Source organism: Exophiala xenobiotica (genome assembly GCF_000835505.1).
Source record: "Exophiala xenobiotica strain CBS 118157 unplaced genomic scaffold supercont1.4, whole genome shotgun sequence".
Lineage (NCBI taxonomy): Eukaryota > Fungi > Ascomycota > Eurotiomycetes > Chaetothyriales > Herpotrichiellaceae > Exophiala > Exophiala xenobiotica.
In genome coordinates this window covers 1,420,662-1,445,080 of record NW_013562491.1, presented here as the reverse complement: position 1 = coordinate 1,445,080, position 24,419 = coordinate 1,420,662, and the positions used below count along the sequence as shown (strand labels likewise).

Sequence of the window (24,419 nt, the reverse complement as noted above, 5' to 3'; positions counted from 1 at the left end):
GCAGATTGGGTGTGGTCTCGTCGCAACTCATGCAACTCCGCCACGAGAGAGTTGTCTCGCATCGCCGATCAGGCCAGAGGAAACAGACCAGCTGTCAGGCATTTACTGAAGCCTTCTACTTAAATGGAATGGCTCAATCACCCGGATATTCAACGGAGATTGTCCCTCACAGCAGCTACAGGCTTGAAAGCATGAAGGCATGGAGTCTACTGGCAATGATGTGAGCGGGAGTGGTGTTATCCGTGCTCGCCGTGGTCTTCGCACCTACGCTACAAGTCCTTGTAGCAATCACATGACCGGCTGAAGCAGCGTGCCCGACGTCAACGGCCGGATGCTTCGCCTAAGGAGCCGACGGAGCTCTGTAATCGAAGGCACCTTCAAGGAATTGGCACAATGATTAGTCCCAGGAGGGTGTGGGAGGGTTACAGTGCCATCCACGACTGCGATAATGCGATCTACCCCTCTAGTCTTCCCAAGGGGATTGCATTGCTGGAAAGGCATGCATGGGAGGAAGATCAAGGCGCCATCATGCTCTGGGATCCTATTCCCTCTGCTTTTGAGAGGCTGCACCGAGAGCAACCATGGTCCTGGAAGCGTCTCATTCTGGGTTGGACGTTCGGCTTCTCATCCTTTCCCCGCTTTCCCTACTCTTCGAGAGGACATGCGATCAATATTCAGCGGCGAATCTTAACCTCTCCAAGGTCTCCAGTTTCAGGTGCTTCGAAGCCTCGAAACGGCCCAGTTCCGTACTCTCCTGGTTCGGTTGTTCTGTCCATTGATAAGGATATTTCTCTTCTCAATGCCGCTATAAAATAATGAGGGAAAATCGTACTGAGGGCTTGCCAAAGGCTGCTTTTATACACGTTACTAGCGCCTTGGCCTTTGGTTAACACCCTCGACACTCCCAGTTCGATCACTCGGTTCTATACCGCCTTGGCAGTCATGATACGCATAACAGTACTATTAGTATTTGTTCTTTGGCGTTGCATAACATGGACGCTCACATACTGAACCATACAATTATCGAAACTGAGCTCATGTCCATATTTGCGACGGCCGCATTGACGAGGTCAGCTTAGGGGACACAATGACTGGAGTCCATGAAAAAGGACGTTGGCGGCGACTTTTCCATTTTGGTTTCCATGAAACATTTGGGTTGACCGAGAGACGACAAAGAATGCCATCGGTCGCGAGACAACAAAGAACTCCGAATCTGAGCCCATCCGAAACATTAATTAGTCTTGCGACCACCCTTCGAAGCTCCCAGATATCGAGATGTTTGAAGAAATAGAAACCCGCCAAAACCGCCTTGATTCCCAGTTGCGAACGCAACCTCGCTTGTGCCTGATATCTCAAACATCCTCGTTCCTCCCGCGACAGACTCAGCACCATTATCACCACGAGTGCTTCTGTGTCCTCTATCCGTCTCTCGCAAATGGCTCCTAGGCACATCTATAAGACTCGGCGAGAATGCGCCAGAGGTGTGCTTCCCTTTTCCCCAATTTTGAACAAACAACCCATATTAACAGCTCCAAGGAAGCCGTTCAAAGAGTGCGCAGAAGAACGAAAACTTGACTTCTCCTTCCCGAAATTTTCCGCCGCAACAAATACGCTCTTCAATTACAGCTTCCGCAAAATCTACGCTGTTCAAGGCCGTCCAGGACCCTCGTGCACACCCCCGAGCGTTGATCACCTGTCCAGTGACCAGAGCCCAGAAGACGAAACACATCATTAAAGCCAAGATCCGCAAGAGCGACCACGGAGAGATTCACCACCCGCATTCATACCCTCTGCGTCCTCTGGAGAGCAGATTGACACCTCACAGAGAGGGGGAGACCAGCAATCACACTGTTATCCAGACCGGCGCTCCAAGAAGCACCGGTGGCCAGATGTGCCAGGGCTCAGACTCTCCGAAGAAAACTTAGAGAAGCTCCAAAGCCAACTGGATAGTACGTCTACCGGTGTGGGCGTTGTTTCCACGACTCGAACTGAAAAGCGAGGTGGAAACGGAGGTGCAAAGCGGATGAGAGCTGTGTCGACCTGGTCGGACCTGCCCCAAGATTCTACGACGGTGACTGCATCATTGACATCGCCTGCTCGTTATCGCTACGACATTCTCAACAATGCCAAGATTATTGTTCACCATGTCACACCCCCAAAGGATATCCAATCCCAGGTGAATGCCATCTTCAATCGTAGGATATCCAAAGAGAGGAGGAGTGAAATCTCCAGCATTGCGAAGGGCATGTGCAACGAGTTTATTGCTATCACCCAAGCAAACCGTCGAGAAGATGACTGCGTCGAGGTGGTCATTACGGCTCTCGAGACAATGGATAAGGAGAAGGTCTTCGCTTTTGTTAGAAAGGCTGGTATTACTCCCTTTAACTCTAATGGTGTACGTCGCCGCGTGCTAACCCTTGAGATAGATTGGGACCCGAACCTAAACCCTGATCCTCCGCAACTATTTAACTTCAAACACCTGGGTCATGCCAACAATGAGGCCGATTATACTGCCGAAAGGCCTACAAAGCGACAACGGAGAGAATGGTCCTCCAACCCATCCTCGGACCAATCACGGCCTGATGCACCTGCATCCGAGCGCGGACAGCACAAAGGTGTCAAGACTCCTCGTCCTGATTGTACTATTGGTCTTTCACACTCCACGTTAGCTCACGCGTTATCGGAACGTGTGCTAAAAACGTCGCAGGCGGACGGATTCCTGAGGGGATTGCAACGCGAACACATCCTTTACTCGGATCCGACCGAGAACTCTATGAATGGTCGGTTCCCCGTCCTGGTGGTTGAAGGAAAGGCATACGCTACTGGAAAGACTGTTTTCGAAGCCGAGAATCAAGCTGCCGTAGCCGGAAGCTGTATGGTCAACCTTCTACAACAGCTGACTGACGTCCACGATCGGTGCGTGCCCGATTCTCCACACATGAAAGAGGCACCTCTCACCTTTTCTATATCTACGTGGGGACCGCTGCTCCAATTTTGGGTTCATTATCCCTTGGTGGAGGACAATATCACCTCGTATCATATGAGCGTCTTGAAGACATGTCACGCATGCATCGCTGATGAGTTGGAAGACTTCCTTCTAATGTCACAGCAGCTGATGAGCTAAGGATGACTTTTTGACGAAGATAGCGAGACAATTATTTGCGGTAGCTAAGCGTACACCATATAGAAAATAGGTCTGTGCGGGTGAAGAGATAGCTCGGGCTACGTTGCCAGTCGAGGAGAGCTTTTGAGAGTAGGTGAATAAAGGGTAATGGTTTCGGAGATGGTTGTTATTACAGCACGGCACAAGCCCACAACAACTCGTGACCGCGTTGGCCAGCGGTGTCAACGCTAAGTAAGAATCTCTAGCAGAATGACCACCTATCCGCTGAAGCTGAGCCCTGATTCAGAATACCTAACTTAGTAAAGTGGCGGGGGGCGCAGTCCGCCACGGGTGCCAAGGCTGGGACTCTATCATCGCCGTTTACCATCAACACCTAGAGACCTCTACCACCGGCTGTCATCAAGTGGTTCAGTAATGAATCATGGCCCTCGAACCGGAACAATACCGCATTCCGCCAAATGAGTACGCGCCCAACAGTCGACTCCCAGTCCTCATCTACCGTGACGTCCTGCCTTTACCTTTGTCCGAAGACAGCACTACGGCCTTTCTGGAGTCTCATGGCTGGGAGAAGAGAGGTGTTTGGGGACATATCCCCGTCAGACATTTTCACCCAAACTCCCACGAATGCTACGGTATGTTGAAGCAGTTGCGACCGTGTTCACCTTACCTTGACCACATTTTACACCTAACCAACCGTGGAACTGACGCTGAATTGCTCTCCAGGGATATTCCAAGGCTGCTCGACATTACTCCTCGGCTGTGGGTCAAGTGACACTACAGGCGGGCTGCACGTAGACGTGTATGCAGGAGATGTTATCGTGCTTCCAGCAGGAACGGGGCACTGTTGTGTTGAGAGTAGCACCGATTACAGATACATTGGCGTCTATCCAAAGGTATGGAAAGTCCCTCCCTACTCATCTGTCAAAGACCACCGATAGGAATAATCCCTTTCTCCTTCTTTGGAGCAGTCTTGTTCGCGAGCTGACATTGGTGATAGGAATGCCCCCGGTGGAGAAACGAACTTGGGAAAGATCCCATAGACGTGGTAGCTCTCCGTGATGAGATCATGGCCGTCGCAATGCCCACGCAGGATCCTGTCAATGGAGCTGAGGGGCCTTTATTGCGCCTCTGGGCACCCAATTCCACAAACCTGGACTATCATGAGATTCGCGAAGAATGATAAAATCTCCCCCTGTCTTACTTCGATTCTCTATGGCGCAGAAACTACAGGTTACCGACTTCCCATGTTCCAAAAAATGGGCTGCCAGGATCTTGGAACTGGAAAAAAGGATCGTAGGTCATGTCCATGACGGAGGTGTTGCCTGGCATTTGCCACGGCGCAGCGGCGGCTTCTGGGAAAGGTGCATCAAGCACGGGCGTAGCCGCCGCAATTGAGGAAGGAAGCAGCTGGTCTCTTCTGGCACGTCCTCTGCTATCTTGAACATGCCGTTTTCTTGGCTGGCCTGACAGTGGCGGCAATGCCTGTCCGTTAGACATATCCACATCTACAGTAGGATTGTGGAACATCTCCATCTCGACAGTCTCCTCTCCTTCATCGGTGTCGTCCTCCTCGGGAAAGAAAGAATCGTCGAAAAGCCCAAACTGTGGCAATGGGGTGTCTTTGCCGGCGAAATCGTACAAGAGGATCTTCCACATCATACGCGTGTTGATCGAGATCGTCCTGCGAGGCGAATCATGTTCCCCAATAGGCTGATCGAATGTGAACGCAGACTGAACTAAAGCTTGGAGCTTTTCATGCTGGTGAGGACTCAGCATCTGATGACAAGCCTTGTCAAGTGTGTTGTTTTGGGGGAAGAGGACTCACCATCAATCGACAGGAAGGCCACAGTAATGCCAGCTCTCCTAGAAAGGCAACACACGTCGCAAGTCTGACCTGCGCAGCCTCTCTGATTCGGTTATCCGCGGCTCGGCAGAAGTAGATATGGATCGTTGCTGCAATTGCCGTGCAGTGGCCAATGAACGGATCTGAAATGCGGTAGGCCTTATCTGTGATCATGTCAATGAGACGTGCAATCCAGGTGCCGTGGATGAATGCTAGCTCTGAGGACGTCTTCCAGAAGGTATTTGGAACGGCCAATTGAGCGGACTGCTGTGGCCGCGAGGAATATAGAAATGGATGATTTAGCATGCTGTGGATGGTGTGGTAGGTGAATTGCAAATAAAGCCAAGGACTCCAGTATCCTCGATTACGTTGAAGCTGCTCATTTGCGTGATCCGGGAAGCGTGCAAGATCGAAGCGATGATATGTGGGCAATTTCGTCTCCAGGTCCATAAGATGGGCGCTGATGACAGCGTAACCGGATTCAATGGACCACGGTGGCTCGCCGTTTATCTGAGCCCATTGCATGACATACGTCCGCACCTCTTTCCATAAACTGGACAGCTGGATCATGTACGCCCATATTCCACTATGCTGACTCATGCCGCCTTGAACCGTTTCTTGGGGCATCGACGGAGGCAGATGATTTGACTTCTTCCTTAGGTCTGAATGTGTCGCAACATATTGTGGGTTTGCGATGTTTTCCAGGATATCAGTTGCGGAGCCTTGCTGCCCGTACACCTGTTGCAATAGGTATAAGCTCCAGAAGACCCTTCGGCGCGATTCTGCACGCAAGCTGACTTCGGTCGCGCAAGTCTCGAAATCAAGGCCAGCACATCTCGAAAGTGTTGTTGCGATGCCCACATGTAAACACACCAGGTGTAGATTATTGGCTTACACTAAGTCAGTACCGTGATCAAACGTACTGTGGCAGGGGATGGTGATCACCTTGAAAGTTGGCGAGTACCAGCATGCAGAGACTCTGGATGGTGGAAAGGGAGACTTTCCCCTCAACGATTCGCCGCATGATGTGCTCTCTTGCCAGCTGAGCGTACCTTTGGCTCAATTCGTCTGACCGACCTCTGAAGAAAGGGTGCTTCGAGTGACACAAGGAGAGGGCCAACAGAGAGAATAGGGTCTCCTCGCGGCAGTTTTCAATGGAAGAGAAGTCTTCTCGATCAAAGAGCCATAGGGGTTGCATATGACAATATTGAAAATAGGCATTGACAACGTCCAGGAGGACATCTTTTGACGGCATATTGCTGAAGCCGAAAGTCAGTCGACCATATCATTTACCACAGGGCGGGTTCATCTTTCCTGAGAGAGGTCTCGACACGAGGTGCTTGCTGAACACGCTGGGCCCGAGGACTGTACAAGCTCGCCATCGGTGATTCCACGTCGCTACCATTCGTGCTGCGGTCACCTGTATCAGTCATTGTTGAAAGTTTGAGGAGGCTGGAGGCGAAACAACCACTGCAGGGATGCATTCGTACTTTTGCCTTTCTATCATCATCTCCATTCTTGCTTCGAGTTGAGCCAATCGTCGCTCCTACACCACGCCGTGAGCACCGAGGTTGTAGCCTCGGAACGAAACAAGCCTACGGTGTCCCTCGGGTTCCCATGCGACATTTCTGATGAAAATATGTTGCCTCCATGAAGGTCTGAGTATCTGCATGCCTGCGAAAGGCGAGTACAGCTTGAACATGCCGGTCTTTCTCCCGGACATCGTGTCTTTTTCCTCCTATATCACCTGTTATCAGCAGCGCACGGGCGACAATTGCACCTAGCGCAGTAATAGAGTCAGACCATACCGACAGTTCTCGCACGCCTGGTGCAAGCGTTTGTGTCCGCGACTCTGCATGTCTGGCGACAACTTCTCACCAGATGTTCTTCAACTTGAGGGAGCCATATCAGAGGCCGTTGTCTTCGTGGTCGAGACGTAGACAAAGGAGATGAGATTCCTTGCAGAGAGATACGAGGGGGAAGCCCGACAAGGGTCACCAATTCCCTGGTGGCTTATCAATTGTGGGGGTGACAATTAGCTGGACACCAAGACTAAAAATGTGGCATTGGCTGACCAAGAGGACTCTTGTCCCATCTTGTCGTGTTCTTAACATTTGGAGGCGATGCCTCTAAGATATAATAACTAGGCTAACGGTATAACATGGACGCATATGGACGCCGACCTCAACGTCAAGTGACAAAGTAATGCTTAAGAAAATCATCACTCGGGTCTTGCGGAAATTTGATATCCCAAAGGTCGACCACCATTATTGCTTTCAACGCTCTCAAGACATCACCAATCTGTCTCTGCCAGTTGCGAATGCTTGCAAGCTAATCCATCGCAGAAAGCTGCGTCCTCCTCCGTGGCCCCTGAATGAGGCATGTGACGACGAGCCGGCCATATCTCTTCTCCTTTGACGTCCTCTTTCCTACGGTGTGCCGTCACGAGTTGTCTCACGGTGTTTTGGAAGTAAATTGGTGCGCTCTCCAGATCTGGGTGTAGCTCTCCATTGACGAAAACACCGGCATTCAGGTTTTTCTGGGCTGCATCACACAGATACTTGTCTTCTCCAAGGACACGTTTGAAGAAGGAGTCGATGTATTCAAAGTCCTCATCTGTGGCATCTTTGTGCCGATAGACTTCATACTCCATAGAACATGTAGTGGCTGATGTCGGTACGCATCGCATCATATAGAAGAAGTGAGGCCTGCGATCAGAATTATGGTCAGGGGACGTTGCATTCAGCTGGCATGAAGGATGCATTGACTTACGAAACGGTCATGCAAGCGTTCGGGAAATAGTAGGTACTGGCATTCTTGATATCTTCATCTTCCTTTCCCTTTTTGGGCCGAGAAAAGTGTTGAATGTAGCCGGGTTTCGAGACTGTATAATAGTACGACAGGTCGGCCAGCTTATTGACATCGGGGTGGGCCACTTGACAATGGTAACACTCGTTGTAGTTGTCGGCAAGAGTCTTCCAATTGTACTTGCCTTGCATCCCCCAGACGTGGTCGAAGCGGTATTGGGAAAAGTCGAAAGCCTGGAATCGTTCCTGGGTGTCAGCTCCTTCGAAATCATCCTCCCATTTCACTTCGGGCGCAGATGATGCGTCCAGGTTGATCCAAACGAAACCCAGCTCATCGATATGTACGTGGACCGGGAAGAGGCTGTGCTCCGCTTTCTGGAAGCTGGGTACAGTGTCGAATCGAGGTGCCTTAGCAAGCTCTCCACTCAGTCCGTAGGACCAGCCGTGGTATTTGCACGAGAAGAGTTTGGCGTTTCCTGCGTCTTCCGTGGCTACGGGAAAAGCCCGATGCCGACAGATGTTGTGGAAACCATTCAACGTGCCATCCTTATCCATGCACAGTATGAAAGCATATCCAGCCTCTTCGAAGCGTATGAAATCTCCCGGCTTGGTGAACCGCAGCTTGTGCGTAACAAGCAGCCACTTCCTGGCGAATATGGCTCGACGCTCCAACTGATACATCTCATCTCTCCGATACCATGAGGCTGGAAGGGCTCGTGGTTCTGTGGTCAACTTCATGTGTAGATTTGTTTTCTCATGTGGATTTGACATCCCGATGAACGAACTCAGTGTCGACAACATGATGCTCGGATGGCTGAGAGTAGGAGATCCTCGAACCCAGTATTCTCCTTCAGTGAGGCGTCCGAGGATGAAGAGGTGTCTCCTCGGCAACAGTCTGCTGACTGGCAATAGAACTTGAGGACACAGAGAATGTGAGATGCCAGGAAGTAGGCCATGCGTGTGTTTTGCAATTTAATCATTCACCTCACGCCATCTGCTCGAAAGCACTGTTCTCGACCATGTTAGTATTCCAGGGATTTACACGCTCCAGCCTCGCCATCCGGTACATCCACAACCGTAGCCCATCATCTACTGTCGGCATCTCGCCTCCGTGCAAGGGTCAACCAACCTAGCATCAAATGGCCGCTGTCCTCAAAACCTCCATACCACAAATAGCAAAAATTTACAGGCGACTTCGCATGATCTGCGACTTGCTTCTCATGTGACCGGGCCATACCACGGAGGGCGTCTGTAAGTCCCCCGGTTCGCGTCCAAATAGGAACGGCGCCATTCGGGAATAGATCACCGCCATTATCGATGGATCGGAACATCTCCGATCATCTGACGAGGCAAGGCTACGTTCCTGTCCGAAAGGGCGTCTATACCCAATATAATGTTTGGCACAGGAGAGAAAGGGGTCGAGGGTTCACCATCAATGCCTTACAGGCAATGTTTCATCCTGACACAAGGTGATGCTAATGTAGGGCTTTTTTGTCCTAGTCCGGGAGACTAAAGTCTTCATTCGGGTCGAAGAATGGCTGCAATCGAGGAAAGAAGGCTGCCTAGGAAGGCATTGCGATGTATCATCATCGGCGCTGGGTGAGTCCAGCATGGCGTCCTTGACGATTGCCTCGAAGCTAATCATTGCTCAACTTCAGTGTGTCTGGCATCTTGATGGGTATGATTTTCCGCCCCCTGAACCCCAGTGGGGAGATGTCCTCACCACAGCCGCTGTACAGCTTATAAGCTCCAGGAAGCTTTTGGAGAATCTGTTACAATCCAAGTTTTTGAGAAGAATGATGATGTTGGAGGTACATGGCTAGAAAACCGATACCCAGGTATGTGTATCGAGACTTGTATTTGGAGGGCATACAGTGTCAAGACATCGGGGTGCTGACAGTGTGGACAAAGGTTGCGCTTGTGACGTGCCTAGCCACATCTACCAGTTCAGTTTCTGTCCGAATCCTTACTGGTCAAAATTGTATGCTTGAATGATCCCTGTCCTCGAGATGTGGTGCAAATCAGCTGGCGGAACGGTGCTGATAACGCGAACGCAAGCTATGCGTCCTCGCAGGAAATACAGTCATATCTCAAAGCTGTCACTCTCCATTACCGACTGGAGCGGTTCATGAAATTCAACAGCAAAGTAGAAGAGGCGGTATGGGACGATGATTGTTCCAGATGGAGTGTGAAAACTCAAGGAAGTCAGCGACACGAGTGCGATATCCTCGTGAATGCATGCGGAATTCTGAACAACCCAAACTGGCCAGTCGTGAGAGGTCTCGATACCTTCAGGGGGGTCGTAGCTCATACTGCAGCCTGGGATTCTCGAATCGACGTCTCTGGAAAACGAGTTGCTATCATTGGTGCTGGTGCAAGCGCAATCCAAGTGTTGCCAGCTCTGCAAAAGCAAGCATCCCACATCGACATGTATATTCGTACTCCGTCCTGGATCACGCCACCGGCTGGAGCACAATTCATCAACGACCACAACCACACCTACTCAGCAGAGGAGATAGAGAGATTTACGCAAAACCCCGAATACTCACTCCTTGTGCGCAAAGAGATGGAAGCGTCCTTCAACGGTATGTACAGGGCGTTCCTGAAAGGCAGTCTGCAGCAACACGAGCTACGAACCAAGCTCGAAGGCCGAATGAGGCAGCTCATTCGCAGTGAAGATCTGCGGAAAAGGTTGATCCCTCACTTTGAAGCCGGCTGCCGAAGACTTAATCCGGGAGAGAGGTACCTAGAGGCTCTACAACAAGACAATGTAGAGCTTATATTTGAGCCCGTGGAAGCGGCGACGCCTGACGGAATACAAGACAACTCGGGAACCTCAAGGCCTGTCGAGGTGATCATTTTTGCCACCGGCTTTGATACGTCGTTTCGACCTCGCTTTCCGATCATTGGAACTGACGGAGTGGACCTGAGAGAGCTGTAGAAGGAAGAACCATCCGCTTATTGTGGTCTTGCTGTGTCAGGGTTTCCAAATTGTCTTGTTTTCCTTGGTCCCAACACCCCAATATCCAATGGAAGCCTTATGGGTGCGCTAGAAGGCACCGCCGACTACTTTGTCCGTCTAATTCGAAAGTTCTCGATACAGCAAGCGTTATCTTTCGATGTGAAACAGCGTGTGCAAGACGATTTCAATACCCATACGCAGACGGTCATGCAGAATTTGGTTTGGACGGGCAGCTGTAGGTCCTGGTTTAAAAACAGCCGTGGAAGGATTACGGGCGTATGGCCCGGCAGTGGCCTTCACTATCGCGAATTCCTGCAGTCAGATCGATGGGAGGACTTTGAGTGGAAATATAACGGCAACCACTTCGATTCTTGGGGCCTTGGCTTTTCGCAAGCCGAAAGGGAGGAGAATGCGGATCTGAGTTATTGGATCAAAACGTATCCCAACATGCCTTTGGACGCTCTTCAGCGTGTTTATGACGACCAAGACCTGGCCAGGCGTGGAGCATGCTGACAACGAATCCGGGCAACGTACGATGCTCTGGTGAATGGAATGATTTGGACTCTGAGACCAGCGATACAAAAGCATCCCAGTTGGCCGGTCTATCCGAGGCCACGGCATTTAGCGTATAGGCTTGATGAGTATTCAGGAATTCTTCATCAATAAGCTGGCTATCACTGGTGATACACATTGTGGACCACGGAATCTTTTTGGCTCAATTCACGGGACCGACACATTTGCCTACAACGAAGTCCTGGTCAGGCACCCTTTCCTGTTGGTATAGGATCAGAGGATAATATGTGGATTCGCTGGCAGACAGTTCCAGTCTCCGAGCGGTATCGTTGTAGAACCTTCGTTCAACACACAGCCTAGACTTGCTCACAGTCGAGCTTGCTCTGCCCTCGATAATATCCTCCTTGCCGGACCTCTGCGGCTCCCATCGTTGCAAACAAAAGGCATTCGCGTTCCTGGGTCTCTCAGCAGCCTCCATTTCTCTCTGACCGTCTGCGGTGCCTTCTCTTCAAAGCAGTCAGCAATATATCGTCCCAAGACTGGAAGAAACTTGAATCCGCTGTGTTGGACCAGGGGGTCAGCAATGCCCAAACAACGCAGCATTACGAGAATTGAGATCTGCTTACTGTCCGGCACCTCCTGCAGCAATGAAAAGGCCTTGGATGGATGGGTGATGATCAATAACAAAATTGCCCTCTGGGGTGTCGGTGTACCAGCAGAGCCTTCTTCTCATCCAAGGCTTCTCCGCAAAACTTGGAAGCACCTGTCTGAGTCCATGTCGTAAAGCAGCATCCGCAGAGTCGGGTATGAAAGAAGACGCTGCATTATTCGAATCTCGTTTCGGGGCAGATATAGACTGATCTGTACTCTCGGCGCGAATTGTGGTTTCGAATCCGTGGCCATGACAGGCCACTTTGAGTATGTTTGTCCCTGGGGTGGGAGGAAAAACAAAGAAGCCCGTGGTCATGTTGATGAGAGTCGGCATCTGAGAGATGGTCTGTGCTTCTTCTGGCGTCAATTGGATGAAACCCACGGGTTGGCCAGATGAGGACATCGCATATGTCAAGTCCAGCAAGGCATTTGTCCAAGCGCCGGTAGCCAAAATGACTTTTGATCCCATTATCGGAGGACCACTGGCGACATTTACACCCTCAATGCCTGATTTTGTGATTCTCAACGACTTTACAGTTCCTCTTGGCCCAGTGACAATGGAAACACCCTTCTCAGTGCACAGGGCCGCGAGGAGGCCCACAGCGCCAGCAGCGTCTGCCCAGCCTGCATTTGGATTCAGATAGCCTCCAAAATCTGCGTTAATCTCGTGTAAACAAGGGAACTTTGCTTTCAACTCAGCCGTGCTGTCGAAATCCTCGAATGGGATATTCTGGCCTCGGAGAACTCCTTTCAACTTTTCCAAAAACGCGTCAGGCAGAGACTCCGAGGTCAAAACGAATCCGGAATTGTGATAAAAGCTTCTGAATGGGCCTGTTCGCCATGCTTGCAATGCCTCTTTTGCTAGAGCTGCGTAGAAAGGATCCGAATAGTCGCTGCGGACAATTCGGGAGATGTCGCAGCTGCTTCCATCAGGTACTGGGGGTGCCAGGCGGTCGAAGACAGTAACGTTGCTGTAGCCCCTTTTTGCAAGTTCTAGGGCACACCCGAGCCCAAAGACTCCGGCGCCAACTATCAGGACGGGATCGGCTTTGTTTGGCCTGGGATTCATGCTTGTTGAGTACTGCGGTTTTGCAATGCAAGACGCTCCTGGAATGTACCGATCCTGTCACTTTCGCCGATGCGCTACTCTTCGGCTTGGTTTATTTGTGGTAACAGGTGTAGTCCACCAGAAGTGCTGTCCTACCGCCATTTCTGCCACCGATCGTCCGTCTGCACAGCGTTGCATGAGTGTTGCACTTCTCGGGTTTGTCCGAGGTCGCCGGTCACGCACCGGGAATTGTAGCAACGTCTCCGGATCTACCTCCAACATGGCGCTCACTCGTTGAAAATCACAGAGGTCTTTCGATACTCAAAGTCCGCTGATTCACAGCTCCAAGACTTAGTGTGATACTACCTTGGAGGCCTCCTCCCTGTGCATCCAGTCCGGATGCGAGACAGACTCGATCGATGGTTGGAGATGAAGTCTAACACTATGGGCCCTATGGCCGCGTACATGCCATGCCCACGGGGAATTTGGGCTTAGCCTCCGTTCTCTGGGAACGTGGAGTGGCCATAGTCAGGCCGCTTGGCTTGAGCATAGGAGGACCGGAACTCTTTGAAGGTGGAAGGTCAGAACCTTGATAAAGTAGGCAAGTCCCTCTGTCCGTGCCCGTCTGGCTTGACGCTCAATCTTCTCCTGTGGACGAGTCAACTTGATTTGGCTTCACTGCCTGCGAAACTTCAGTCAACATGGCCGAGAAAGAGATCTCTCAGCATCCCGATAGCATGAATACACCATACGAGAAGCATCTTGACAGAGAACAACATGCTGGACATGATAATGGCGGCCTCATTAGTGACGCTCTTAGCATTGAGATTGGAACAACGGACAATGAGGTATTCTCCATGAGTGAAGTTGATCCAGTCCTTGATGCGAAGATGCGACTCGTGAACAGAGTATGGCGTTCAAGCCTAATGGGAAAACGCAGACTGATGTTCGCTTCAGACCTTGAATGAGATAGGGTGGACGAACATGCACCTCAAGCTCTTCTTCCTGACCGGCTTCGGATACGCCGCTGATTCTCTCATTCTTGCGCTGCAGGCTGTAACTTCAAGTCAAGCTGCTCTCGAGTTCCAGCCGTCATTCCCATATGGTCTTAATGTGGCCGTGTACACGGGCATGCTGGTCGGAGTGCTGTTCTGGGGACTAGGTAATGTGGACCTGCCTCTATACCGTATCGATATTTGCTAAATTCTCTTACCAGGCGCGGACGTGATCGGCCGCCGTTTCGCTTTCAATGTCTCGCTCTTCTCTTCGTCCGTCTTTGCGATCGTCGCCGGGCCATCCCCCAGCTGGACCGTGCTTGCAACATTCGTTGCTTTAGCAGCGTAAGTCCGCTGCTCCCCTAAAACTCCTCTTGATGGTTTCGATATGCCTCTTTTAGAGCAACTATGACACCTTGCTACATTTCTTGCACATAAGACCTGGCCCAACAACACTAACTCCCTAGGTCACAGCTTCGGTGCCGGCGGAAATCTTGTCCTCGACACCACTGTCTTCCTCGAATTCCTCCCAAGCAACAAGCAATGGCTGATCACACTCCTGGCGTGTTGGTGGGGTCTTGCTTATGTGATTGTTGCAGCATTTTGCTGGCCAATATTCTCAAATCCACGATATGCCTGTAGCGACGCTGCCAGCTGCACCAAAGAGAACAATATGGTAACACATGTACTCTCCACACCACCCTAGACAATTTTCTAAAAGTGAGATAAAAGCTGGCGATATATCTGGTACGGAAACGGAGGGCTCGTGTTCGTCTGCAGTATTTTACGAGTTACCATAATCCGTCTGAGGGAGACTCCCAAGTATCTCCTCACAAAAGGTCAAGATGCCGCAGTTGTGAAAACCTTTCATTATATTGCTCAGAAATATAACCGGCCATGCAGCCTGAGCCTCGGGGAGCTCGAGTCCTGTGGAAGTATTCAGTCTACCTATGGAAAGTCTAGGTACAGCATGAGCGAGTTCTGGGCCCATATTCGTGGACTCTTTGTAACCAGACAGCTGGCGATATCGACCGTCATGATTTGGTTTTCATGGCTTTTGATTGGTATGACAGCCGCCCTTTCTCTTTGATAGGAAACCCCGGAGTCTCTCTACTGACCTCTCTAGGGATGGCGTATCCGCTTTTCTACGTCTTCCTTCCGGACTATCTTGCCACGCGCGGCGCTCAGACCGGACAGTCAGGTCCCTACTACCAGTGGAGAAACTATATGCTCAGCAGCGTCGCCGGCATCTTTGGACCCGTAGCCGCTGGCCTCATGTGCAATGGTAAGTGGCTGGGCCGCAAGTGCACCATGGCTATTGGCGCCCTCATCACTATGGCACTCTTTTTCGCCTACACTGCCGTACGGACCGCGGCTCAGAATGTGGGCCTTAGCTGTGCTATTTCTTTCTCCCTAAACATCTACTATGGTACTCGTAAGTGGCCCTCGGGCGATCCATGGAAGAGTAGCTGTCGCTGGAACCCAGCATAGCATTATGAGCTCAAGCTTACAGCAATCTGTAGTCTACGCGTATACTCCAGAGGTATGTTTTAGTTGGCCACCTTTGGCATTGGGATTCGAACTGACGATGCAACAGTCTTTGCCATCAGCCCATCGTGCGACAGGTAATGGAATCGCTGTCGCGTTCAACCGAATCATGGGTTTGGTCTCCTCATTCGTGGCTGCGTACGGCAACACTGCGACGTCCGTACCGATATATGTGTGCGCTGCCCTCTACATAGTTATGGTAAGATACCCTGCGAAAGCCTCCTAGCACACTAGGCCGAGGCTGACCTGGATCCTTAAGGCTATTGTGGCTGCCACTTTCCCCTTCGAGCCATACGGCAAGCGGGCTATGTAGATCAGAGGCGGCATATGTTGGTACGGGCAGGCACCCAAGAGTCGGCCTTTGGGCCTGCGGACATAGTGCATGTACATCGTTGTCAAAACGGGGTTTGTGTCGGTTGCCGCACGACAAACGGCGCAGAACAGTGGACGGCAAGACATTCGAAGATCGTCATTGGCCATTGCAGACCCCCTCCAGATATATCATTGATTGAAGGCTAGTCCTCTCGCTCTAGAACATCACTATCCTGCGTGAGACAGACATGATGTCGGAGGGGACGGAGCACATTGCAGGGGACACAAGTCGGAAGACCACCTCGGGTGATCTGCCGTGATCCGTATGAACGTGGAAGTAGTGTGGTGGCTCTTGACAATACAGCGCCCAATGGGAGAAAATACGTAACTAGAGCCGCATGCCAGCATCGTCCCCTTCTTTCTCGGAATTGGCCCCAACTTCTTGTTGAATGGCTTCCAGTAGCCGAGATGGCACACTCTGGGCATCGCTCGCTTCAATCGTTCCAAGCAGTTCCATGAAGAAATTTCGTCGCAACACCTCCATCAGTATGTCGTTTTGGTCGACCATATGTGATGCCGCATAGCGCAGCAATCCACCAAAAGGCTGACTATCGCTATTTCCCACTATGAATTTGGCCTCAATGACGGGTAGACTGGAAGTCGATATCGCGGCCCAGTTGTACTTCGCCATCCTCGCGATGAAATCGAAGAGTCTGGCTTGAGATATTGTGACTGACTGCAGCCCTTTCTTGGTTTTGAGGTCGCGTTTGGATACCTGGAGGGAAGTCCATTCAAAAAGAATGGAGTAAACGTCCGGATCGGTCAACACTCTCCGCCACAGCAGACCTTGCCCTTGCGCTTCGTGTAGACGATCTTCCGATGCTAAAACAGTCACGCTGGTTTGACTGTCAACAGCGAGTAGAGCCTCAATCCCTTCCAAGGAGCGCTCCGCCACCTCAGTGCTTTCTGACGACAGCCAGACCGTAAACAAGCATTGTACCAAGCTTGAGCTTGCTGCGACAAATGAGGCGCCACTAGGTGAGTCTGCAGCCCTTCGCAGATATGCTAAACAGAGGAGTTGAATAGATATGGACGGAGATGTCAAGCCTTCCTCAAGCTTTGCGGTAGAAATGGTGGTTTTCAATTCATCAAACGGCAACAGCGAGACATTGCGTTCAAGCAGTCGCGTGAGAGGCCTGGGTTCCTGCTGCAGATCTTGGAGAAGTTTTTCTCCTCTGGCGAGAAGCTGCCATAAGAGGCTGTTTGGCGTCGAGGCATCCAGAGATCGTTCCGCTCGCCTCAGCAATTCTTCGTCCAGTAAGACTGTCCCCGGTTGCGCCTGGACGGCATCGAGATGAGAGAAGACTTGGGGGAAAAGGAGATCCTTGTCCTCGATCAAGACGTCCATGATGATATTATACTGGCAGAGATCAGTTCCGTAGAGTGTTTTCGCATCATGGCAGAGTCATGGAGATTCTTTGATGATTAAGGCAAATATTCTTTACGTGTCCCTCCAGCCTTGTGAAGTTGAAGTGACGCCGCCACGGCAGCCTTGTCCCGCATGCCAAGAGCGGCACTAATTGGCCAAATAATCCCCAGGCTGCGTTAGGCTATGACCTTCTCCAACTTGATTGAACTACTTCAACAAGGCTCCGTCCGCAGCATTGCCCTCGCCAATGTTGGTCTTCAGTTGACCATTCCCACTGATTCTTGCATTGGTTTGATACTCGCGACATCATGGCGGGAGAAATGGAGAATCCCTTGATATCCTCGAAACCCTCTGATTCCAGCCTCAGTGTGTCACTCCATCCGCTTGTCCTCCTCACAGTCTCCGATCAAGTTGCAAGACACTCCGTCCGAAACCAGCGGGGTCCAGTCGCTGGTGCACTGCTAGGGCAACAGAAGGGACGTGAAATAACAGCAGAATATGCATTTCCTGTCGAGCTAGTACCAAACAAGGAGGGACACTGGCAATTCGACGAAGAATGGATGGAAACAAGAATTCAGCAATGTATGGTTATCAAGCTGCTGTCTATGCTACCGGAAAAGCTAATTAGGGCTAGACAAGGATGTCCATAAAGCACCAGCTCTCGAATTCGTCGGATGGTTCACTCTCTGTCCTGAATCCGGTCCCTTAGCGGAATTCGTTTCTCTGCAAAAACAGGCAATAACATTCTACAACGACAGCGCGATCCTGCTTGCGTTACACCCAGAAGCCATAAAAGCAGGGAGCTCGACGGGAGGAAAACTACCCATATCCATCTACGAAGGCGTCTTCGAGGCCGAGCGCGCGAAAGATGAGGCCTCCATGCAAGTTGACGGACAAGAATCGACAGACATCAAGTTCATCCACCTGCCATACACAATCGATACCGACGAAACAGAGATGATCGCAATCGACTACGTGGCCAAAGGAGCAGGCAGTGCGGCCGCGGTGGGCGAGTCCCGGGCACAGTCGACAGAATCCTCCACCAAACCAGCCGAACCAACATCAACAGACAAGAAAGGCAAGAGGCGAGCCGATCTACCGGAGCCCACAGATAAACACGAAGCAAACGACCTCGATGACACCCTTAGCGCATTGACACCCGAAGAAGAAGACCAAGTTGCCAACATGACGACCCGCTTGAACAGCGTGAAGATGCTCCAATCCCGGATCTCCCTGCTACGCAGCTTCATCCAGACTCTGCCACCGTCATACATCACCGACCAAGACTCGGTCGCAATTACACCCACGTCTCCGGACCCCACCGACCTCCCGCATCTCCGCAACATACAAGCTCTCATCACACGACTTTCCCTCCTCACGCCCGTTGACAGCGCATCATCCTCCCAGCCCCTAGCTGCAGCCTCGCAGTCTCAATCCAATGATGTTGCGCTGGTCAATATGCTCTCATTGCTGGGCCAGGACATCCAGGCTCTCAGCGAACTTGGCGGGAAATTTGCGACGGTCGAAAGCACCCGGAGCTCGGCGAAAAGCAAGCATGCTGGAGCAGTACCGAAAGGTGGGGGCCTCGGAGGTGGTGCATATGAAGGCTTGGTGGAAGGTGATGGTCGATTTGGTGGGCTTGCTATGAGTAATGTCGGTGGAATGATGGTGTGAATTGTCGTGACCATGCCGACTCTTTCCCAAGCCATGAGAACGTGGCTATCACGCTACGCTGGCCGACCGATTTCGGATTGAGGTCTTCTCGAGCCACCGATCGAAGCTATGGGCCGTGTCTAGGGAATGCGAGTCACGAAAAGCCCCAGTAAACAAGCCACTGCTGGATGAATCGAGATGGGCTCAGTCTCACGACCAAGGCGTTCGCCGAAACAGTGGGGCCAGCGGTCGACCCATAGACCTGACAAAGCCGAAGGGAGGATGACATGGCCCGTGGTTTCCCTCATAGAGATGAATGGCCTTGCGACTTCATTTCAGGTAATGAATGATATGAAAATCTCGGGTCAGCCGAGACAAGGAATGACCAGGTTTTGATGCTGGCGATCGGGTAAGAACGCAACTCAATGGAAAGGACGGCTAAGATAGGTACCGTACGTATGTTTTCGGGGGAAAAAATCCAGCGACTGGCAACGGTGGCAACAGGGCATTACCATCGCATCTGCATTGTGACTACTACGTAGTAAACTTCGAGTGGACTGTGGACGAACTCTGCTTGAGGTGTATCTCGCCGATTGTAGAAATTTGACCGACTCTCGGCAAGGATCGACCTGAAACGACCACGCCCACTCTTCCCACCCGCATCAATCGTATTCTGTCTGTACTTGTATCATAGTACTTTGTTATTATGACAACAGACATACATATAGCCAGTGCTTCTGTCTCACAAATCGTCCACCAGACAATCTCTGCATCCATTGCTGCTCACAACGAAAACCACATAGCAAAGGAAGTGGCCAACATCCTCCTTGTGCAGGAATATGAACAACATATCTGGAATGAAAGTAAGAGTCTGATAGATTTTGTTTGGTCATATCTCTCGAGGTCATGAAGCTCTGATGATAGCTAAAACACGTCTCCCCTGGCGTAAAGTGCCGACAATTTTTCGCATTGCACATCATGTTGCGTGTTGTTACCCGCAGAATCGAGGAGTGGACCTGAATAAAAAGGCCGTATGTATGTACAACTAATGCTTGAGAAACCGGAACGCCATCGCTGCTAGTAATTTCTGTTATCATTAAACTTGTGGTAAATCCCAAAACGAATTCGGCGGGAGTAGGAGTTCAGGTGACCAGTATATCGGCCGGTCTTTGCCTCCTTGTGAAGAGTCTGAGGCGGAACCTCTTCTTCGGTATGGTTTCAACTTGTGCTGGGTGTGGACGTAGGGCTGTCGGTGTTGGGTGTTGCGAACCATCTGCTGCGATGGGTACAGGCGGCGCTGGAACGGTGGATAGATTTCTGCCCTCGTTTATCATGCTCTTTTTCTTGCGGATTGTCTTGATTAGTCTACTGATGTGAGGTTGTTTCTCGTCATCAACAACAGGGATTTCATGTGGTGGAGGAAGGGGGAGGTCTTTGTTCAGGTCGGGAACGGAGAATCTCGACTCGCGAGGTATGTCCATAGATCTGATTCCTCTGCTGCCCAGAGGTGCAGCCTCGACGGGGACAATGCGAAGAGTACTTTTGACGGGCTCCGTTTCAACGGATGGCTCGCCCGCCTCGAGGGGTCCGTGCAGCCCGGCGGTTGAAGTCTTGCGGCTTTTTGTTATCGATACTGTTTCGTTTCGTAGACTGCTTCCAGTTCGTTTCGTACTCGTTATGGATTTGCGGGTGGTTTCTGAGAGTCGTCGAGCAGTTTCTCTTGGTGTGAAGCCAGCACTAGTCCGAGGCGTTGAGTAATCGGTGCTCGAAAAAGTGTCGCGGTGAGAAGCCTCGGATGAGGGTGCGGTGTCATTATGTAGATCCAAGATCTCATGTGTCACATTGGTGTCTGTGCTTTGGACTGCCTCAGGCCTTTGGTCTTGTCTCACATCTTTTTCTCGATGTGCTTTCCCTTCCTGAATCTGGGCTGCAAGGTATTTGAGAGGGTCGTCCGACATATCGTCCGAGTGTTGCACATTTGCCAGGACCAAAGCGCAGATGCATTTCAACTCGCTCTCCTCTTGCTCCGTCAACATCTGCCGCTGGATCAATGGTGAGTCTGGGATAAAGTGAGGATCATCGGCTTCTCCACGATATTTCTTTGGGATGAGAGACTAGACACAGGTTAGATTGGAATCTTCAACAGGAGCATTGACAGACCAAAGGGTCCGTTCGCAGGCCGAGCGGTGTGCTGATGGTGGCCATTGTATCTCTATCGACGCCGGAACGAAAGGTGAACTGAAGTAGGTGCACCAGGGACGTTGATTCAACGGAAATCTCAGATCTACGTCCTCGCAAAGGTTCGTGCTTCCACAGCCCGGAGCTGTGCAATCCCACTGGGAATTTGTATTGTTTGGCGGATGGCAGGTGGGAGGCTGGTCGGTCACACCGGGGTCATATAACAGCACATTGGGGAGGAAGGAGAGACATAGCAGGGTGAGAACAAGCGACCATGACAAAAGGTATCCGGGTGTACTTCCAGGCCACGAACATGGCGACCGCGCGAGAAAGCCGTAGGTGGTAGTCAGCGCAACGTTTCAACTCGAACAAGCTGACCTCGTGAAGACCGTATCTGCAAGTGGCAGTGGGTCGTAAGTGAGCACCTCAGCAAGGAGAGCACGGTGGCTTGTCTGACCAACGAGATGGACAAGCCCACATTCGACCTATCTCAAGCCCATTCGAGCATTTCAGGACCATGGCAATGGCTAAGCGACGCTGGACTTCGGGTGACTTGGTCCAGAAGTGTGAAAATTGGTGTGATGGGTTGAGCAATGATTGGCACTGGAAATTGCCAGAAATTGAGAATGGCGGGCACCGACGGCCAGTCCAGCTTTTAGCGCGGGAAGAAGCAAGCGAGGCGAGATGGAAATCATAGGCACTGATGGCACCGACAGGGATACCAAGGACAAGCGTGGACAAGGCAAGTGGGTGGCTACCTAGGTAAGGTACTCCGTACAAGTAGATGGCAAATCTCACACACGAACCGTGGATGGGGCTCACTACCTAGGCATGCCCAAGCCCAGTGCTCAGTTACAGTACGAGTATTATCTAAGCCTAACTAGTGAGCCCAATATCGTTGGTTGGTGGCCTGCAGCAAAGTCAGAAAGCGTTTGCCATATGCCGGGCTCATTACCACTACAGTACTCCGTTTGTACGCCTTCTCTGGACTTGAATTCACTCGTCCGCCTGGCTGGTGAGGCTTTGTCGCTGGGATGAAACACTTTCTTCCCCTTCTAAGTTAGAGCAGGCCATCTCCATCTCCATCTCCCCGCGGGCGCTATCTCAAAAGTACGGTTCTAGTTCTAGCTCGTCACACAAAATCTCCGGTCCGTCCTTCAGATCTGGCACCAGCCTTCAGATCTCGCGAAAGATCGAGTGGTTACACTTTATGGAGTACTACCATAGTATGTATCTTCTGGGCAAACGAGGCAAAGAACAGCACTGGTATTACGAGAGGTCAGCTTGAGTGGTTCTCCTTGGTATTCTTCTCGTGGGTACCTACTAGGTAGCAGTACTTCCTTCTCCCCATGTCAGCAGAAATCTGTGTCAGCCTCTCGAAGTCGACACCCTCGAACTCCACGAGCATTGTGGTAAGAAATGCGTTCAACGATCAATGTCGAGTCTGACTATTCATTCCAAACTTGTCTGGGACGGGCAGACTCAACCATGAGTCACAGAGTGTGGGCAAATTTGAGATTGTGTTGAAAGAGACATTGCATTGCTCCACCCCAATCCCCATCCCAAATCTCGTCGCAGAATAAAACTCCTCCGCGCCGTCCAAAGAGGCTCCGTTCCATTCCAAGCCGTCTCCAGGTCGTAAGTATATATCATAATATTTCCCCACCAAGCTGGGACAGCTCCGTGCCTTAAATTCTCTGGACTGATTCTTGCCTATCAGCTCGTCTCATGCCAGCTCGAGACCGACAATGCCCTGTATCCATATGTTCCCTCCTTGCTCCATCTTCCTTCTGAACGAGCATAGTCCTTGATCGTCCCACCCGACGTGGCCAGATTTGTATTACATTGTCGCCGTACTGAAATGATACTCGCTCCAAAGCCACTCGTACTCCTCGACCACCCCTCCTACGAGATCCAAGATCGGCCGTCCCTTCAATCTCTCCGCAACACCGTGGACCCAGCGCTTCGTGACATTCTCATAGAACGCCCCTCGCATACCCCACCACGCCAGACTCCATCCACGCTTCTTCAACTCCTCCCTCTCCAGTGCGGACAGCCCACTCTTGGCTCCTCCCGGCACCCGACTCGTCAAGTCCTTCTTCGCAAGATGTCTGGCAAAGTACTCCATAGCCACGCCCACGACCCACGGTGTCCAATGACGCTTCCACTTCGTCCCTTCATATCCATACATTGCGGCCACGCGCTGCATCATGAGCGCATACACCACCGGTCGGAGGATGTACATCGCCTCCGCAGCCTGCCCACGCAAAGTAGTCAATTGGTGCAGCAACTGCTTCGCGGGTTTGACGTCGTCGGCCGTGAGGACGTGATTCAACAAATAGGCCGACACACTGTCCGGCGTAGGTAGGGTAGGCAGAGTGAATCCTGTGCGCGGCATGCTGTACGGTTCGGAGATCGACAGACTTGAGGTCGGTTTCCCATTGCCGGAATCTGAAAGCGGAGGTGTCGGCACGCCAGCATCACCCAATGCGGTTTTCACATCGAATGAATCCCCCTTTAGCTCTTCCTCTGCAAATTCGTCGTCCTCCTCGGGCTCGACAGGCGCAAAGTCTTCGCGCAGCGGCATTGGCGGGCTGACGAGTGGTCGCGAATTTGTCAAGCGCAGGAGTAGTAAGCGGCAAATCGCCTTGAAGGACTCGAGCAGAACGACCACACGCCATCGTGTTTTCTCACCACCTCTTCGCCGCGCGAGCATCTCCCATAGTAATTCTGTGTATTGTGCAACTTTTAGCAATGTTCCAATCTTTGTGTAGAGCGAGGACGAGGTCGTCCAGAACGTCGTGTAGCGAGCGTGGAGTGAAGGTTTCGGTCTTTGAACCGTGTGGTTTCTAGCTTTGAGAACTGTAGGTGAGAGCGCCAAAAGAGCGGCGCGCTTCTTGAGAAGGTGGTCATGATAGATTGACAGGAGTTGGACGAAGGTGTGGACTGATTCGGAGGCGAGTTCGGAGTCGTGAAATCTGGCGCCCGGGAGGAGATATGTCAGTGAGCGGAGACTGCTTTCGATGTTGGATACTGCTGCAGCATTGTGCGCGACATAGTTGTGATAAGTGGATGGGAGGTTAATGGCGGCTCTGGTGACTTCCGCGGATGCGCTCGATATCGTTGTCATGGTCGCGTGCACCGATCGGCGCAGGGTGGAAGACGCCATTTTGGCGACTGATGCTCTTTCCACACTGCCGATGGCGATCTGCCAGACGCTCTCGATGAGGCCGATATCGAGTGGATGATGGAAAGACACGACGAGACCAGATTGTCAGAAGGGCAGCAGACGGGGTTGGGTGAAGTCAGCCAGATTGAACGGGTGGCGTGATTGGCTGGACGCGGGCCGAGGTATG

At 51.5% G+C, this 24,419-nt stretch overlaps 11 protein-coding genes across 11 annotated transcripts; 5 read left to right on the top strand and 6 right to left on the bottom strand.

The window, feature by feature from the left end:
- Window positions 1–1,966: 1,966 nt before the first annotated feature.
- On the top strand, window positions 1,967–3,260 carry PV05_06719 (uncharacterized protein). Its single transcript, XM_013459485.1, has 2 exons — window positions 1,967–2,369; window positions 2,427–3,260. Exons 1-2 carry the CDS (start codon window positions 2,024–2,026, stop codon window positions 3,122–3,124), a joined length of 1,044 nt encoding a protein of 347 aa, XP_013314939.1. The 5' UTR covers window positions 1,967–2,023; the 3' UTR covers window positions 3,125–3,260.
- Window positions 3,261–3,525: 265 nt separating this feature from the next.
- On the top strand, window positions 3,526–5,248 carry PV05_06718 (uncharacterized protein). The gene is made up of 3 exons (XM_013459484.1): window positions 3,526–3,756; window positions 3,848–4,017; window positions 4,122–5,248. The coding sequence occupies exons 1-3, from the start codon at window positions 3,546–3,548 to the stop codon at window positions 4,302–4,304; spliced, it is 564 nt and encodes a 187-aa protein (XP_013314938.1). The 5' UTR covers window positions 3,526–3,545; the 3' UTR covers window positions 4,305–5,248.
- Window positions 4,349–5,991, bottom strand: PV05_06717 (uncharacterized protein; the record flags this gene model as incomplete). Its single annotated transcript, XM_013459483.1, has 3 exons — window positions 4,349–4,900; window positions 4,950–5,857; window positions 5,913–5,991. The coding sequence occupies 3 exons, from the start codon at window positions 5,989–5,991 to the stop codon at window positions 4,349–4,351; spliced, it is 1,539 nt and encodes a 512-aa protein (XP_013314937.1).
- A 1,269-nt stretch (window positions 5,992–7,260) lies between these two features.
- On the bottom strand, window positions 7,261–8,575 carry PV05_06716 (uncharacterized protein; the record flags this gene model as incomplete). Its single annotated transcript, XM_013459482.1, has 2 exons — window positions 7,261–7,675; window positions 7,740–8,575. The coding sequence occupies 2 exons, from the start codon at window positions 8,573–8,575 to the stop codon at window positions 7,261–7,263; spliced, it is 1,251 nt and encodes a 416-aa protein (XP_013314936.1).
- Window positions 8,576–10,814: 2,239 nt separating this feature from the next.
- On the top strand, window positions 10,815–11,249 carry PV05_06715 (uncharacterized protein; the record flags this gene model as incomplete). The annotated part of the gene is made up of 1 exon (XM_013459481.1): window positions 10,815–11,249. The coding sequence occupies one exon, from the start codon at window positions 10,815–10,817 to the stop codon at window positions 11,247–11,249; it is 435 nt and encodes a 144-aa protein (XP_013314935.1).
- A 202-nt stretch (window positions 11,250–11,451) lies between these two features.
- Window positions 11,452–12,969, bottom strand: PV05_06714 (uncharacterized protein; the record flags this gene model as incomplete). The annotated part of the gene is made up of 2 exons (XM_013459480.1): window positions 11,452–11,755; window positions 11,876–12,969. 2 exons carry the CDS (start codon window positions 12,967–12,969, stop codon window positions 11,452–11,454), a joined length of 1,398 nt encoding a protein of 465 aa, XP_013314934.1.
- A 680-nt stretch (window positions 12,970–13,649) lies between these two features.
- On the top strand, window positions 13,650–15,804 carry PV05_06713 (uncharacterized protein; the record flags this gene model as incomplete). Its single annotated transcript, XM_013459479.1, has 8 exons — window positions 13,650–13,856; window positions 13,906–14,110; window positions 14,165–14,288; window positions 14,418–14,509; window positions 15,070–15,378; window positions 15,467–15,486; window positions 15,541–15,690; window positions 15,751–15,804. 8 exons carry the CDS (start codon window positions 13,650–13,652, stop codon window positions 15,802–15,804), a joined length of 1,161 nt encoding a protein of 386 aa, XP_013314933.1.
- Window positions 15,805–15,884: 80 nt separating this feature from the next.
- PV05_06712 (uncharacterized protein) lies at window positions 15,885–17,283 on the bottom strand. The gene has a single exon (XM_013459478.1). It carries the CDS (start codon window positions 17,209–17,211, stop codon window positions 16,192–16,194), a length of 1,020 nt encoding a protein of 339 aa, XP_013314932.1. The 5' UTR covers window positions 17,212–17,283; the 3' UTR covers window positions 15,885–16,191.
- Window positions 17,284–17,442: 159 nt separating this feature from the next.
- PV05_06711 (uncharacterized protein) lies at window positions 17,443–19,448 on the top strand. Its single transcript, XM_013459477.1, has 2 exons — window positions 17,443–17,814; window positions 17,867–19,448. The coding sequence occupies exons 1-2, from the start codon at window positions 17,541–17,543 to the stop codon at window positions 18,904–18,906; spliced, it is 1,314 nt and encodes a 437-aa protein (XP_013314931.1). The 5' UTR covers window positions 17,443–17,540; the 3' UTR covers window positions 18,907–19,448.
- A 95-nt stretch (window positions 19,449–19,543) lies between these two features.
- On the bottom strand, window positions 19,544–21,090 carry PV05_06710 (uncharacterized protein; the record flags this gene model as incomplete). Its single annotated transcript, XM_013459476.1, has 2 exons — window positions 19,544–20,999; window positions 21,046–21,090. 2 exons carry the CDS (start codon window positions 21,088–21,090, stop codon window positions 20,028–20,030), a joined length of 1,017 nt encoding a protein of 338 aa, XP_013314930.1. The 3' UTR covers window positions 19,544–20,027.
- A 1,274-nt stretch (window positions 21,091–22,364) lies between these two features.
- Window positions 22,365–24,321, bottom strand: PV05_06709 (uncharacterized protein). The gene has a single exon (XM_013459475.1). It carries the CDS (start codon window positions 24,230–24,232, stop codon window positions 22,904–22,906), a length of 1,329 nt encoding a protein of 442 aa, XP_013314929.1. The 5' UTR covers window positions 24,233–24,321; the 3' UTR covers window positions 22,365–22,903.
- Between the last annotated feature and the right edge of the window lie 98 nt (window positions 24,322–24,419).

What these genes read in the sequence shown, in the direction of transcription:
- PV05_06719 (XM_013459485.1), top strand. Translation starts at nt 2,024, where the DNA reads ATGAGAGCTGTGTCGACCTGGTCGGACCTGCCCCAAGATTCTACGACG. An exon ending in CGCTTTTGTTAGAAAGGCTG is followed by an intron (nt 2,370 to 2,426) that starts GTATTACTCCCT and finishes CCCTTGAGATAG; the next exon opens with ATTGGGACCCGAACCTAAAC.
- PV05_06718 (XM_013459484.1), top strand. Translation starts at nt 3,546, where the DNA reads ATGGCCCTCGAACCGGAACAATACCGCATTCCGCCAAATGAGTACGCG. An exon ending in AAACTCCCACGAATGCTACG is followed by an intron (nt 3,757 to 3,847) that starts GTATGTTGAAGC and finishes ATTGCTCTCCAG; the next exon opens with GGATATTCCAAGGCTGCTCG. An exon ending in ACATTGGCGTCTATCCAAAG is followed by an intron (nt 4,018 to 4,121) that starts GTATGGAAAGTC and finishes CATTGGTGATAG; the next exon opens with GAATGCCCCCGGTGGAGAAA.
- PV05_06712 (XM_013459478.1), bottom strand. Translation starts at nt 17,211, where the DNA reads ATGGACGTCTTGATCGAGGACAAGGATCTCCTTTTCCCCCAAGTCTTC.
- PV05_06711 (XM_013459477.1), top strand. Translation starts at nt 17,541, where the DNA reads ATGGCGGGAGAAATGGAGAATCCCTTGATATCCTCGAAACCCTCTGAT. An exon ending in GGAAACAAGAATTCAGCAAT is followed by an intron (nt 17,815 to 17,866) that starts GTATGGTTATCA and finishes AATTAGGGCTAG; the next exon opens with ACAAGGATGTCCATAAAGCA.
- PV05_06709 (XM_013459475.1), bottom strand. Translation starts at nt 24,232, where the DNA reads ATGGCGTCTTCCACCCTGCGCCGATCGGTGCACGCGACCATGACAACG.